Source organism: Coccinella septempunctata, chromosome 7, assembly GCF_907165205.1.
Source record: "Coccinella septempunctata chromosome 7, icCocSept1.1, whole genome shotgun sequence".
Taxonomy (NCBI): domain Eukaryota; kingdom Metazoa; phylum Arthropoda; class Insecta; order Coleoptera; family Coccinellidae; genus Coccinella; species Coccinella septempunctata.
In genome coordinates, this window is record NC_058195.1 from 3,078,010 (window position 1) to 3,092,292 (window position 14,283).

Sequence of the window (14,283 nt, forward strand, 5' to 3'; positions counted from 1 at the left end):
GATTGTACATTGCCAATGTTCTTCTGTTGAAAATCTGAACAGATTAAATCATACTAGAAGAAGAAAATACTCGTATTGTTATATTTGTTCATAATTAGTTTAAAGTTTTTACCAGTATTAATGATGTTCTAAAATATTTTTTTATTATGTCGACAAAACATTTATGAGATACCAGTTCTTGTGCTTTGTTCCAGATATCTAAAAGATATCAAATACTCGGAATATCTTAAAACCTGTCAAAATGTGACTGATATTAAAGAGAATACTATTTCTGCTGTCTTCTTGTTTCTTCAATGTGAATGTTTTGTTCATCAAGAAATTCTTGTTACAAATGATGAATATTGTTTAATTTTTTCTTATTTATTAACAATTTTTCTAGTCATTTATGTCATTAGATAATGAAAACAGTGATATTTTGATGTCTATTTGTTTTTAATGTATATTTTTGGTATGTTGTGGATGATATTGTAAGTATTCGAAAGTTATGGTTGAATAAATAAATGTAGAAAACAAGAATTTCTTTAACTTTTTCACAGAAACCCCACCAAACAACATGAATTTGTTTAAAACGTGGGTTAAAATTCACTTAAGGTGTGCCTTTAATTTATGGTATTTGCTTTGTGTTTTTTTATAGTGTATTTCCTTTACTATTGCTCATTTTACATAAAATCGTTTCGTGGGTTCTTCTCAATGCTGACTTTTTTGATCTAACCACTGGGTTTGTTCGCTAACGTGTTATAATTTTTACGAGAGGACTAGGTCTTATTTCCTCATAGACCATAGGTCCTCTAGGGCAGTTAATAAGCTTGTTAACTATTGTAGCTTTTCACGCTTCGTGTATGGTCTGGCTAGACCTATTTCTGACCACCATTGAAACATGTTTCCTGTAGAAAGGAAAGATCTTACCGTCCAAGAACTAAATACTCCATAAAAACTGTGGAAGGTGAGCTGTAAGTAAACTTCCATAGGGGGGCTCAATAGCTCTTATAGATCTTGAGGTCACAGTGTGAAGTAACCCCATTTAAATGTAGAATCCACTACACCCTTTAAAAATTGTCAGAGAGTGTCATACATGCTGTCAACCCGAAATCGAAATTGAAATATTTGAAAGGAATGAGTTCTCATTCTTTATCTAATGAAAAGTCGAAAGTTGGTGAGTTAACCGTAGAAGGACTTTTACTCCCACTGAGCAGCTTGATACTTTTCAGGCGAACCCTTCTCTCACAATTACAACACTAGACTATCCGGTAAGTGGCCACCAAACCTAAACAAATTTATATGAGTGATATAGCGGAATTTCAGTGAGAAGATCTATGTCAGCCTTCAGTGGGAGAGAAGCGGCGTCAAATTCAAGTGAAAACATCCGTCCAAAACCCGCGACAGAAAACAAGGAATCGCTTTTATCGATCTACAGAAGAAACTCTGCGTCTTCCGTTGGTGAAGTGGAAGGGGAAGCGCCTTCTTCATCCAAAAAGAATTCAAGGACGAAATTTTCGATTTTTAGGAGACTGTCGTCGGTGTCTTCAGTCGCTGAGAGGGAGGAAGCCAACTCTGGTGATTTTTCAGATAGGAAGGAGAGGGTTGTGAGAGGCTCTAGTCAAATTCTTGCAGTGCAAAGAAGGTCTAGCTTGTTGTTGGACCATGACGGTTGTGAGGGTGGGGGAGCTTGTCAGTTGATGAACTGTGAGAGCTACTCGAGGATGGACCCTTGCTACGCAGAAACTTCCAATAAGCAAACGAAAATATGCGGTTTTTTGCCATGCCTTTTGGCTCTAGGTGAGCACCACAACCTTGAAACTTTATTTTTTACAACGCCATAATGCAGTTGCATGAGGAAGAGGGATAGTTGCGATGATTTGGCATCAGAATATTTCGATATCGATGAATAACTTCCAACAATCAGAATATCACTGTAGCAAATACTGATGTAGCAATGACGAAATTCATTGACTAAAAGCAGTTGGCTCTGATTAACGAGACATCGACACATATGAGCTCCTATTGCCACACATTAACACATAATTTTTTCAGGTGCCATCATCATCATTTTCATTCCATTAGCCAAAATTTTAGGAGGTCTCAGATCGGATCTTTGTACTATACATCATGAAATGACCGATATAAAGGTAATAAAATCCTTTTAATTAGAACCATAGGTTATACAGTTCCAATTTTGGAATGGTGCAGGGTGTGTGTGTCTGTGTGTGTGTGTGTGCGTGCGCGTGCGTGTGCGTGCGTGTGTGTGTGTGTGAGGGATTGCGGGTGTGTGTGTCGTATGTCGAGTGTCGAGTGTCGGGTGTCGAGTGTCGAGTGTCGAGTGTCGAGTGTCGAGTGTCGAGTGTCGAGTGTCAGGTGTCGAGTGTCGGGTGTCGAGTGTCGAGTGTCAGGTGTCGAGTGTCGAGTGTCGAGTGTCGAGTGTCGAGTGTCAGGTGTCGAGTGTCGGGTGTCGAGTGTCGAGTGTCAGGTGTCGAGTGTCGAGTGTCGAGTGTCGAGTGTCGAGTGTCAGGTGTCGAGTGTCGGGTGTCGAGTGTCGAGTGTCAGGTGTCGAGTGTCGAGTGTCGAGTGTCAGGTGTCGAGTGTCGAGTGTCAGGTGTCGAGTGTCAGGTGTCGAGTGTCAGGTGTCGAGTGTCGAGTGTCAGGTGTCGAGTGTCGAGTGTCGAGTGTCGAGTGTCGAGTGTCGAGTGTCAGGTGTCGAGTGTCAGGTGTCGAGTGTCGAGTGTCGAGTGTCAGGTGTCGAGTGTCGAGTGTCAGGTGTCGAGTGTCGAGTGTCGAGTGTCAGGTGTCGAGTGTCAGGTGTCGAGTGTCGAGTGTCGAGTGTCAGGTGTCGAGTGTCAGGTGTCGAGTGTCGAGTGTCGAGTGTCGAGTGTCAGGTGTCGAGTGTCGAGTGTCAGGTGTCGAGTGTCAGGTGTCGAGTGTCGGGTGTCGAGTGTCGAGTGTCAGGTGTCGAGTGTCGAGTGTCAGGTGTCGAGTGTCGAGTGTCGAGTGTCAGGTGTCGAGTGTCGGGTGTCGAGTGTCGAGTGTCGAGTGTCAGGTGTCGAGTGTCGAGTGTCGAGTGTCAGGTGTCGAGTGTCGGGTGTCGAGTGTCGAGTGTCAGGTGTCGAGTGTCAGGTGTCGAGTGTCAGGTGTCGAGTGTCGAGTGTCGAGTGTCGAGTGTCGAGTGTCGAGTGTCGGGTGTCGAGTGTCGCGTGTCGAGTATCGAGTGTCGAGTGTCGAGTGTCGGGTGTCGAGTGACGAATGTCGAGTGTCCAGTGTGGTGTGTGTGTGTGTGTGTGGGGGGTGTGTGTGAGCGTATGTGGGGGTGCAGGGTGTGTGTGTCTGTGTGTGTGTGTGTGTGTGTGCGTTCGAGTGCGCGTGCGTGTGCGTGTGTGCGTGCGTGTGTGTGTGTGTGTGTGGGGGATTTGCGGGTGTGTGTGCGTGCGCGTGCATGTGCGTGCGTGTGTGTGTGTGTGAGGGATTGCGGGTGTGTGTGCGCGTGTGTGTGTGTGTGTGTGTGTGTGTGTGGGGGTGCAGGGTGTGCGTTTCGAGTGTCGGGTGTCGAGTGTGTGGTGTGTGTGTGGTGTGTGTGTGTGGTGTGTGTGTGTGTGTGGTGTGCGTCTGTGTGTGTGTGTGTGTATGTGTGTGTGTGTGTGTGTGTGTGTGTGTGTGTGTGTGTGTGTGGGGGGGGTGTTATGGCCTAACAATTTTTCATACCTTCAAGACGGCGTAAAAGGAAAAATAATTCACTTTAAGAAGAACGGATTGTAGTTTCTGATAGAGAAAAGCTCAATTAATATATATTCTGAATTTCAAAACGATACGAAAAAAAAAGCATTTTGGTCGAAAATTTTTCATGATATTATTATCATAATTCGAGATCTCTGATTCCAAATCTGAGCTCAGTGGATTCGAGTTGAGTCCAAGTCATAGGGAATTCCATTTACAATTTCAGAAACACGTCGGGATCGACACCACGGAGGATTCTGATAAATCAGGTGAATATAATCCTTCTTTCCGCTCCTTCCCAATATTTATCAACGATAATTTCGATTCAGCACAACTGCCCAGAGAGTATAGTTCAGCCATCAAGGGTTTGGTGAAGGACGAACTGGAAAATTTCGATTCTGACAAAACTGGAAAGACGGACTTCGCTCTGGAAACGGCAGGTGGTAGAATTGTGAAAGTTATAGATACGGAGAATTATGGTTCCACTGTGGGACTGTTCGGATTGACACTTTGCGAAGGAAACAATGGTCCACGAGCAATGATTCAGGTAATTGAGTACACATCCTCAAATTTTGACGCCAAATCACAAAAAGGGAGCTTAAAGAACAATGGACCTGGCTGCTGCATAGTGCATACTCTAGATGAAACCTATGTAGGGTTGAACCATCGTATAAACACCAGCTGGTGTGGTCGAACCCACAATTACCATTTGCCCACCACGATTCTTAAAGTTGACGTGTCACGCCAATTCGCGTTTCATTTTGTGAATGTGAATTATAAGATTTATATTATTTCAGTCCAGTAGCGCTCCAGGAGAATGTTGGGCCTTCAAAGGATCCAAAGGAACTGTCTTGATAAAGCTCCTTGGAAAAGTTAGGATTAACGCTGTAAGCTTGGAGCACATTTCGAGTAAAATATCACCGACTGGCAAACTTGATACTGCACCAAAAGATTTTGCAATATATGTAAGTCTTAAGACAGTCATACGCTTCCATAGAATAACGGTGGATACTGAACATGGTTTTGGTCTTGTTTGGCCTCATCAGAGCAACACAACTCTCACATCTATGGAAAAAGTTTCGATTGAATGTCCTTCTGTTGATACCCTCAACTGTGTGGCTATAGTTTCATTTAGATCTTTATATTTGAACAATATGTAAATCTCAAAACTGTTGTCTGCTTTCAGGGACTGGAAGACCTGAAGAAAACCAAAGTGCTACTCGGCAGATTCCAATACAAATTGGACTCTCATCCCATTCAAACTTTTCCCATCAAAATGTCTTGTCAAGTACCGTTTGAATTCGTGGAGTTTCACGTAGATTCGAATCATGGTTCAACAGAGTATACGTGTATTTATAGGTGAGGAATCTTGGGGTGGCTTTCATGGAGAAATGCTAAGACCTTCATTTTGTTGCAGGTTGCGTGTTCATGGTACCCTAGAGTCATTGTAAGGTTGTGACAAAACTAATATAACATATAAAACTTTTATTTTTCAATAAATTTCTCATACAATTCGTCAATCAAATTTTTTCGTCGAATACATGGACGGAGTCATCAATGTATCAAGCGTTGAGTGGAGTGGATGATTTTGTTCTTCCATTTTCAACCCTTGAAATCAGAGTCGTATTCTACACAAACGGACATCGCTGCCATGTTCCTGGATGACCAAGAGCTATCCTCACAAACCCACAAGAAAAACACTCCAAATTCATGGTCAAAATTGAGCAGTAAATTTTATTAAAAATACAAAATAAGTCTCTGCACATACTCATTCGAGTTTCATCCTTTTTATGGACAAGATGTAATCAGATTTTAATAATGTCTACGGCAATATTTAGATCTTCGACGATCGAGCATCCTTATGAACAAAAACTTCTTCCAGAACCGATTCGTCGATGAATATTGTCATTTCGTGTCGATTTTCCAGAGGTTTCGCTAATGTCTCAGCAACGAGCTCACCCTTACAGTCAACCTCTCTTCGAAATCGTAATCCTTAATTTGGACAGTTTGTAACAGTAGTTTTCTTCCCTCTTCCTTCGTCTGCCAAAAAAAAATTTCACAGTCACTAAGTAGGATCTAAATGAACAGATCTTACCTCAGGTGCTTCAACCAAAATGGACGCTAGTTCGTACTGGGCAAACGCAAGAATATGGACGTCTTTAGGGTGGCCCTTTTGATTCAGTTCGGTCCTGCTCTGGATGCACTCCCTCAACATCGTATCCGCTTCCGAACTTCTCCCCAAGATCAGATAACAAGCTCCTTGGATCAGTTTGGACACACCTTTCATCGGTTCTTCAGCCGGCGATTCCAAATTACAATCTGGAAGATAAAACAAAATGCTCGATGGAGGAAGAATACTTGAAATTTTCCAGCATACGTGGTCCCTATCAATCGTTGTCTGTGGCTAAAACCCACCTGAAATTATCTGCAACAAGTCCTCCTTCGTGCAGCTCGCCAGCGAGTTCCACAGATACAGCATCTCGTAAACGAACAGTTTCCAGAATCTGGTCGAGCAAGTGGCGAAATCATCTCTGCCCGGAAAACATGAAGCCCTCTTGGTCAGGAACTCGTCCAGTTGGTTAGCCTTCGAAGACGTCCTGATGCTGACCACCATCTCTTCCAGCGAGGGGTAGTCGGTGAAAGCGTTCCTGGATCCTTTGCATATGCAGGCTATGTAAGTGTAGAAGGGCCTGGACCATCTGCTCCAGGTGGCAAGGAACGAGAATTTCGACTCGGAGTTTTCGAAGTCCAGCTGGATCAGGTAGCACCAGCCTACCTCGTGGAGGGACAGCAGCTTGATTTCCCTTTGATTCGCATTTTTGACGGAGGCTTGGAAGGCTGACAAAGCTGACGGGATATCTGACTGAAAAAGAGCAAATTGAATACAGAAAAATCAGTTGAGCCAGTGAGATACCCCATATCAGATCAGAAGGATAAGTAAGATTCCATATGAGCAAAACTCATCCAATTACACTGCGCAAAAAAATTAACGCACATTCTGAAAATCTCAATTTTAATGAAAGTTAACTCTATATTGACCTTATAACTTATTTTTTATGTTCTCTCGGAAAGGTTTTGAACGAAACAAGACACATTAAATGGAAGAAAAATTCAGGATTTCACCGAATCTTATGTGAAAGAAGAGAAATGAACAATTTTCAAAATACTGAAATGCTGATAAGTGATTTAATACTTGGTATTTCCACCCCTTGCGTTAATTACAGCTCGGCAACGACGGTTCATACTCAAAATGAGTGATCTTAAAATGTTCTGATCTAATCCTTCCCAGATTTCTCCGAGTTGGATTCCTAAGTCATTGAGAGTAGCTGGATGATTTTCTGAACTTCTCAGCTTTCGATTGAGGTTGTCCCAAACCTGCTCAATCGGATTGAGATCTGGACTTCTTGCTGGCCATTCCATTCGAGAGACTTCAACCTCTTCAAGGTACTCCTGAACGATGCGCGCACGATGGGGTCTGGCATTATCGTCCATAAAAATGAAATTTTCACCAATGTATGGAGCAAATGGCACTACATGCTCTTCAAGGATGTTCCTTATATACTTATCAGCATTCATAGCTCCATTATCAACGACCACTAGGTCTGTGCGAGCAGTCAAAGATATTCCACCCCATACCATAATCGATCCTCCACCGAAACCAGTAGTATTCAGGAAATTGCACTTTCATGTGGACGTCTGTATACAAGGGAACGTCGATCACAATGGTAGAGGCAGAATCTAGACTCATCTGTGAAGAGAACTCTTTCCCAATCGGCCTCTTCCCAATGGATATGCTCTCTCGCAAAATCCAAACGCGGCCTTCGATGGGCTGGGGTAAGAGCTGGGCCTCTTGCCGAGACACGAGGCCTTAAATCATATACTCTGAGGCGATTTCTTATTGTCTGAGTGCTAATTTGCACCTCATGAGTTTGCTCAAGCTGAATTTGAAGGAGGCGAGCGGTTGCAAACCGTTGTCTCAACGAAGAACCCTCAAGTAACGTTCTTGAATGGCAGTTGTTGCCCGTGGTATACCCTGTCCTGGTCTTCGGACATTCATACCTGTCTCCCTGAATCGCTGCAACATTCTGGACACACTTGTATGGGAAACTCCAAACCTTTCTGCAATTCTTGTGTATGTCCACCCTTCTTCTCGCAAAACTACCGCTTGGGCACATTCCTCTTGGGTCAAATTGCGTGTTTCGCGTTGCATAGCGATCGAGTGTAGAAAATCAAACGAAAGAAAAACTATTGATCACTAGAATTGATCGAGAACGACTGATTTTAGAACGGAGCCAATACATTCAAAATCTGATAATACATATCATCTTTTTTTATTCCTGCTGGGAAAAAACATCTGTATTGAAGAAAACCATTGAAAGTGGATAATAAATGTACGCATAATTCTGATAAAAATAATTATCTTTGAGAACACCTTCAGTTGTAGAATGAATTTGAGATTTCCATAATTTTTTTGCGCAGTGTATTTCAACTCCTACTCACATTGAGTCGACACAATCGTCCCCTGAAGAATAGAAAGAGGGCCGAGTCCCCGAACTCTTCTCGTGTTTCATGAATCAACACTTCAGATACTCTAGCTCCTGCTCGAACATTCGTACCATCGAGGGCGTAGTAGGGTCTCACTATGCAGTGGTACCACAACAGTGACAGACTGAAATTATCGAATTAACTGACTACAAATTCCCTTAGCGTCCACTCACGTTGCTAAAGGTGCCCTCATGTCCACTCCCAGCCTAGAGTACATCAAACAGGACAATCCATGTGCTCTGCTACCACCCAGTCCAAGGAAACTCGTCAGCCTCAGCAGTGCTGGAGGTAGAAGAGAGACTCCCAACTGAAGAATGCCGTAGCCGAAGGTGACGGCGTTCATCAGACGTATTATCACTTTTTTGTTCAACGGGGTATCGCTCGTCTTCCTGAGGAAAGGAACAGTGAAAACAGGAAATTCAACAGTAAACTCACCAACATTCTCCTCAATCCACGCAACTCCGAAGAGTTCATATTGTGATTAAAAAGTACCCTAGTGACTCCTAGATATTTCTGAATTATTATCACATAATTCTTTTCCCAAACAAGGTGTGCTTCCAAAGAGGAATATTGCATTCTATCCCTCTTCCAGTATATGTATCATTTTGAGTTCTACGATGAGTTTTCTCGGAGATACGAGTGTAGAAAGTTGACCTTCAAAAATCTCGAAAAAGATGGCCTTATATAACCTCTAATCCACTAGAAATATCTCCATCAGGGTGAAAAATAACCACAATACGAACCCCTCGTGAATTTCCTCATCTCAACAGATGACCAATGCATCTACTCACAATTTTTCCGACGCGTAGAACCCAAAGGCGGAAGTGAAATAGTTGATGCTCATCGAGCCACTCATCGGCCCGAACCTCGAAGTCCAGCCATGGCCAGATTTGGACAAGGCCTGATTGACCGAATGGGATTTTTTCATGGGGTTCGAACTGGACCTGGGGTTCGGGTAACCCGTGGTGAGGCTGTTTGGGCAGTGGGTCGATGGGGTCAGCTCCGGAGATGGCTCTCCGGAGTCACCAAGTGAGATGCGGTTGATTTCTAAGGACTGAGAGTGGGGGAAGGGGTTGGAAAGGATATACCCGTTGGAGGTGGTCTTGAACGCCTCCTCGTCGGATGACAGGATGGTCCTTTCGTTCTTCACCACGTTGTCCGAGCTGCGGGAAGCCAAGTTCGGATCTGATAAAAAAAACACATCGATTAAACAATATAAGTATAAGAAATTTGCTTTGGAGCCATCGATTTTACTTGAGTTCATTACAACTCTAGAAATGGAAAGCTGCATACTATGTGAAGGCAAGAACATACAATCCATACAAATCTACACAAACCTGGTAAATTCAGTATTCCAATTTCGCTATTGTACAAATTCAATATGTCGGTGTAGGTGCTGTGGTAGAGCTTCCACGCCTTCCTGAGCACCCAGCCAGCCTTCAAGTACCCCGAGATGTCCTGCTGCAAGAACACCAAAACGGCGAGGCAAACTTGAGAATCGGCGAGGATTATCTGAGTTTCCAAAGTTTCAGTTAGAGTCGGCTCTTCTTCCGTGGTACCGAACATCTTGTTCTTGACCATTTTGAACCAACCTCTGGTGCTACATCTCTGTTCGACTTCCTTCAGGGTGGAGATTGCTTTTGTTAGCTTCTCCTCTTCGAAGGACATGAGGGCATCCTTGAATGAAAAGGGTTGAAATAATGAAATCATGGGTACCTACCCTGAAAATGTGTTCCTCTAAAACACAGAGTGTGAATTGTGTGTTTGCATCTCATTTTTTAAGGGCAAGACTGTGCGTACATCAAACTTCAATCTTTTTTAGACTGTTCAGCCAGTAATTTTGAGAGGGAAAGGCTCAGAAGACTCGGTATTCTGATGGTGTTCATAAACTCACCATGAAAACAGCGAATGAGTACCCAGAAAACATAACCAGGCTCTCGGGGTACTTCATGAACAGTTCTTCCGCCTCTTTACCCCTATTATTGATGAGCAGCTTCAACCCCTCCTTGGCCAGAATCCATTCGCTCTCGCCACCGTTTTCTCTACTAGCTGAGGCCATGACTTGTTCACTGATTTCGTGGTAAAATCACTGTATCATCTTCGAACGTTCAAATTTTCAATTTTTCGTAAGATAAGACTGTAGAAGATTGAATCAGCGTGAAAATGTGTTGAAGTTCATGTAATTTTTGCAGATTATGGGATATCAAACTGGAATTTTCATTGGGAACTTCTAACTTGAAGTGATCAACGAATAGGTTTTCTAATTTCGGACCATGAATTTCTTGTTTTGGCAAATTGTCAGAACTGACGTACAACAAGGGGTGAACCTTCAAAACAGAGTTATTGATTTTGAACTCCTTTAACGCTAGGAATAGACACAGGGTGGTTATATATCTCAAATCTTACACCTATTTTTCCTCGATTCAAAAATGGAAAAAATCTGGCATTTAGACTTCAAAATATTGCAGTTTTCCACATGACCTCTCGAAAAGAAAGAAGGATTTGTTAAAACCTCCTGCAGATCAAAAACTGGCTTCGTTACCAAGATTTTGAATCAACAAATTTTTGGCTCAATGGGTCTAAATTATTTTTTGACCATATCATTAAATATTTAACTCAAATAATTCTGAATGACATTGCTAAAAATCCTGAGTATAACCGCATGTCTCATATCTTTCGAAGATAAGATATGCCATTTCTATTCTGATACCTTGGAATAGATTATTAAATTTTCGGAGATAAACGTGTTGGTTTTAAGAAATGAAATCTTCATTAACCATCTATTGGTAAGCTAATGTTGCTTTGAAATATATTCCCTAAAGATTGTAAAAGATGTTCTAAATGTTTCTAATATCGGTGAAGGATCAATTATAGAAGATTATTTGATTATTATGATCTCATGAAGGTAGCGATCAGATAGATGGATGACCTCCAAATTTTACCAGTCATTGCTAGTAGATTTGAAAAACAAACAACTAGTGTGACTTGGTGAATTGTGGAGGAAGCATCAGGTGAATCAATTGCAATCAATTATTGAATTCCTTTTGAGTGGAGTTGTAACTAATCTCAGTGAAGTTAAGATCCTCATCCTCATTTGATCCTATGTGAAAGTTCCTCAGAATAACAAAAAAGTTGTATGTATTGAACTGAAGAAAAAGATCATAGTTCAAAGTATCATAGAGCAAAAACAATGAGCAACGTATCTACTACGTGTCAATTTGTTTAGGTTAAAAATGGTTATGATTTAAATCAACAAGGATGATTATTTATCCAATTCAGCCGAATGACTTTCATACTAGATGATTTTTAGAATATCTTGCCCCTTTTCAAGGTCCACTTAACCATAATGTTTCGTAATCTGATAACATTATTAGCATTATCTATATGGAGAATAGGATATTAATACATGATTTGGAGGAAATGAGTTCCCCAAGAGATTGGAGGAAGGCTTTAAAAAAACCTCCGGCGTATAGGATTATAAATCGAACGTTTGGTTTCAGAAACAAACAGTATTTCTACAAGATGATGTCGTATATCGGAATAGCTTCCTTGGTGTGTTTACTTGTGGTTTATTACATTCCAAGCTGGACAGGTCTTTCAGGCTCTAGCAATTTCAACAATACGTACCCTATAACTGCCCCAGTAAAAGCAAATGACGTGTACACTTACAGAATAGGTAAGTCAACCTTCAATTCCTATTTCTGAGAAGCTTTTTATTTTTATTTTTAATTCAAGGTATAATAGCGGATCTCGATACAGATTCCAAGCATGAAAAGGAAAAGAATACATGGTATTCTCTATTCAAAAAAGGTTTCTTAAGTTATGATGCAAAAACCCAAAATATTGTTGTGTCCTGGGATTCAACAGGTCCAATAACCTTGAAAAACAGCTATGCACTCAAAGGTAGAGGAATGGAACTTTCAGAACTTGTAGTTTACGATGGAAGATTATTGACATTCGATGATAGAACTGGAATTGTTTATGAAATTGTTGGGGATAATATTATCCCCTGGGTGTTGTTGATGGATGGAAATGGGAAGTAAGTGTAGTGAAGAATCAACAAGGGGACTCTTATAGTTCACAAAAAGTATCAAGCTTTTTTTCCTCAATATTTTGATTAAAATAAATTGAAGATGGTAATAGGGATGGATTTTGAATAGCAAAACTAAATGGGTATTATTTTTCAGAAATGCAAAGGGCTTCAAAACTGAATGGGCAGCTGTGAAGAATGAAAAATTATACCTGGGTTCCATGGGCAAAGAATGGACCACTGCTACTGGTGAATTCCAGAATTACAATCCCATGTGGATTAAAGTAGTCCACAAAAATGGGGCTGTGAGTTCTCTGCTTCTGCACACTTTAAATTATTGAATATTCTTTACTTCAGCTATGAAATTTTCAGGTCAAACATGTAAATTGGGTTGATCAATACAAAAATCTACGTAAAGTCCTCGGAATAGAATGGCCTGGATATATGATACATGAGAGTGGTTTATGGTCAGAAATTCATCAAAAATGGTTTTTCCTCCCCAGAAGATGCAGTAAAGAACCGTATGATGAAGTAGCAGATGAAAGAAGAGGCTGTTCAGTTTTAATTAGTGCTGATGATTCTGTCTCAACAGTCAGAATTGTCAAGGTATATTCATCATTTAATTACGCTTAACTGATCTTGAAATAATTGTTGATTTTTCAGATTCCCAATGAATACATCACTAGAGGCTTCTCCAGCTTCAAATTCCTACCAAATACAAATGACGAAGTTATTGTTGCTTTAAGAACAGAGGAACTGGAAGGCAAAACAAGAACTTTCTTCACTAGCTTTACTATACGTGGCCAAGTACTAGTCGACGACTTATTCATTGCTGATACTAAATATGAGGGACTCGAATTTATATAGTACCAAACATGTATATGTTACCAATTTTAAGTGAAAAAATATTTTTTAAATAGAAGTATTTTTTTATAGAATTTGATTTTTTTTTTTGTTGAACCTACAAAATTTATATGGCTCCGATAATAAATTCAAGTGGTATGATTTGAAATATAAGATTTATGAATAAGGCAAGATATTTTGATATAAGTTTATTATTCAGAAATTCTAAAGAATACAATATGTATGTACTACATCACTGGACTGTAGAAGGTTAGTGATACTTGTAGTTTCTGTGAGAAGCTGTAAAAAAATAGAAATGAGGAAATGACAAATCAAAAATTCAAATTTCAATACTCACTAATTTTTTGATAGTTCAAAAAGTAGAAAAAGAGGGAGCAACCTACAGCTACTTGGAAAAATGGAGCAATTCCACCCCTTCTAGGCTGGACATATTTGTGTTGCCACCTCCAGTAAGCTATGAACCGAAAGTTATAGCATACACATTATTTTATTTTCATTTTACGTACCCCTGCCGATAAGTCCACCAAGAGCAGTTGGTGACTTGTTACGTCTGGCGAACCATGCACCCACTTCGCTTAACTTGAGTTGTCCAAAAGGAATATCCTCTGAAAAGATGAAATTGTGCATTATGTAACATGCAGGGAAGGGTGAATTATAGATTGAACTCACGCTTTCCGTAATATCGGGCGGGATCATAAGGACCATGCTTTTTGGGGTCATATTCTATTGGATAATCACCAAAAGCCATTTTTATTACACAATTTCGAAAAACAGAAGGCGAAGGCTTTCGATCGTGAGGAGTTATCAAGTCAAATCAATTTGACACTTTAGTTGACTTTAGACAGGTCAACTACAGAGTAGAGATGACATTTGGCATGGGCGGATGGGAGAAGAAGAAGAGAAAATGTTCTTAACACAGAACACCATAGACCATAGACATAACACAGATTACACAGTAGGACATAGACCACAGATTACAGAGTGGAACATAGACATAGACCACAGATTGCAGAGTAGAACATAGACATAGACCACAAATTACAGAGTAGAACATAGACATAGATCACAGATTACGGAGTGGAACATAGACTTAGACCACAGATTACAGAGTAGAACATAGACATAGACCACAGATTACGGAG

At 40.8% G+C, this 14,283-nt stretch overlaps 4 protein-coding genes across 9 annotated transcripts; 2 read left to right on the forward strand and 2 right to left on the reverse strand.

Moving 5' to 3' along the window:
* Positions 1–1,055: 1,055 nt before the first annotated feature.
* LOC123316332 (SUN domain-containing protein 3-like) lies at positions 1,056–5,216 on the forward strand. 6 transcript variants are annotated; one of them, XM_044902357.1, is made up of 10 exons: positions 1,056–1,153; positions 1,209–1,247; positions 1,303–1,554; positions 1,612–1,776; positions 2,032–2,126; positions 3,929–3,971; positions 4,032–4,249; positions 4,500–4,667; positions 4,889–5,061; positions 5,120–5,216. In XM_044902357.1, the coding sequence occupies exons 1-10, from the start codon at positions 1,114–1,116 to the stop codon at positions 5,151–5,153; spliced, it is 1,227 nt and encodes a 408-aa protein (XP_044758292.1). In that variant the 5' UTR covers positions 1,056–1,113; the 3' UTR covers positions 5,154–5,216. The 6 variants fall into 6 exon arrangements, with proteins under 6 accessions (XP_044758292.1, XP_044758291.1, XP_044758293.1 ...); XM_044902356.1 differs by having other exon boundaries at positions 1,057–1,153; positions 1,303–1,776; XM_044902359.1 differs by having other exon boundaries at positions 1,091–1,153; positions 1,194–1,247; positions 1,303–1,776.
* Positions 5,217–5,626: 410 nt separating this feature from the next.
* LOC123316331 (tetratricopeptide repeat protein 39C-like) lies at positions 5,627–10,567 on the reverse strand. Its single transcript, XM_044902355.1, has 8 exons — positions 10,142–10,567; positions 9,585–9,924; positions 9,336–9,432; positions 8,421–8,636; positions 8,203–8,371; positions 6,118–6,565; positions 5,798–6,021; positions 5,627–5,742 (listed from the first exon to the last, which is right to left on the reverse strand). The coding sequence occupies exons 1-8, from the start codon at positions 10,304–10,306 to the stop codon at positions 5,638–5,640; spliced, it is 1,764 nt and encodes a 587-aa protein (XP_044758290.1). The 5' UTR covers positions 10,307–10,567; the 3' UTR covers positions 5,627–5,637.
* Positions 10,568–11,468: 901 nt separating this feature from the next.
* LOC123316334 (apyrase) lies at positions 11,469–13,215 on the forward strand. The gene is made up of 5 exons (XM_044902362.1): positions 11,469–11,923; positions 11,983–12,286; positions 12,435–12,582; positions 12,650–12,883; positions 12,941–13,215. The coding sequence occupies exons 1-5, from the start codon at positions 11,632–11,634 to the stop codon at positions 13,142–13,144; spliced, it is 1,182 nt and encodes a 393-aa protein (XP_044758297.1). The 5' UTR covers positions 11,469–11,631; the 3' UTR covers positions 13,145–13,215.
* A 99-nt stretch (positions 13,216–13,314) lies between these two features.
* LOC123316337 (putative ATP synthase subunit f, mitochondrial) lies at positions 13,315–13,987 on the reverse strand. The gene is made up of 4 exons (XM_044902368.1): positions 13,811–13,987; positions 13,648–13,746; positions 13,479–13,595; positions 13,315–13,420 (listed from the first exon to the last, which is right to left on the reverse strand). Exons 1-4 carry the CDS (start codon positions 13,887–13,889, stop codon positions 13,392–13,394), a joined length of 324 nt encoding a protein of 107 aa, XP_044758303.1. The 5' UTR covers positions 13,890–13,987; the 3' UTR covers positions 13,315–13,391.
* Positions 13,988–14,283: the final 296 nt, after the last annotated feature.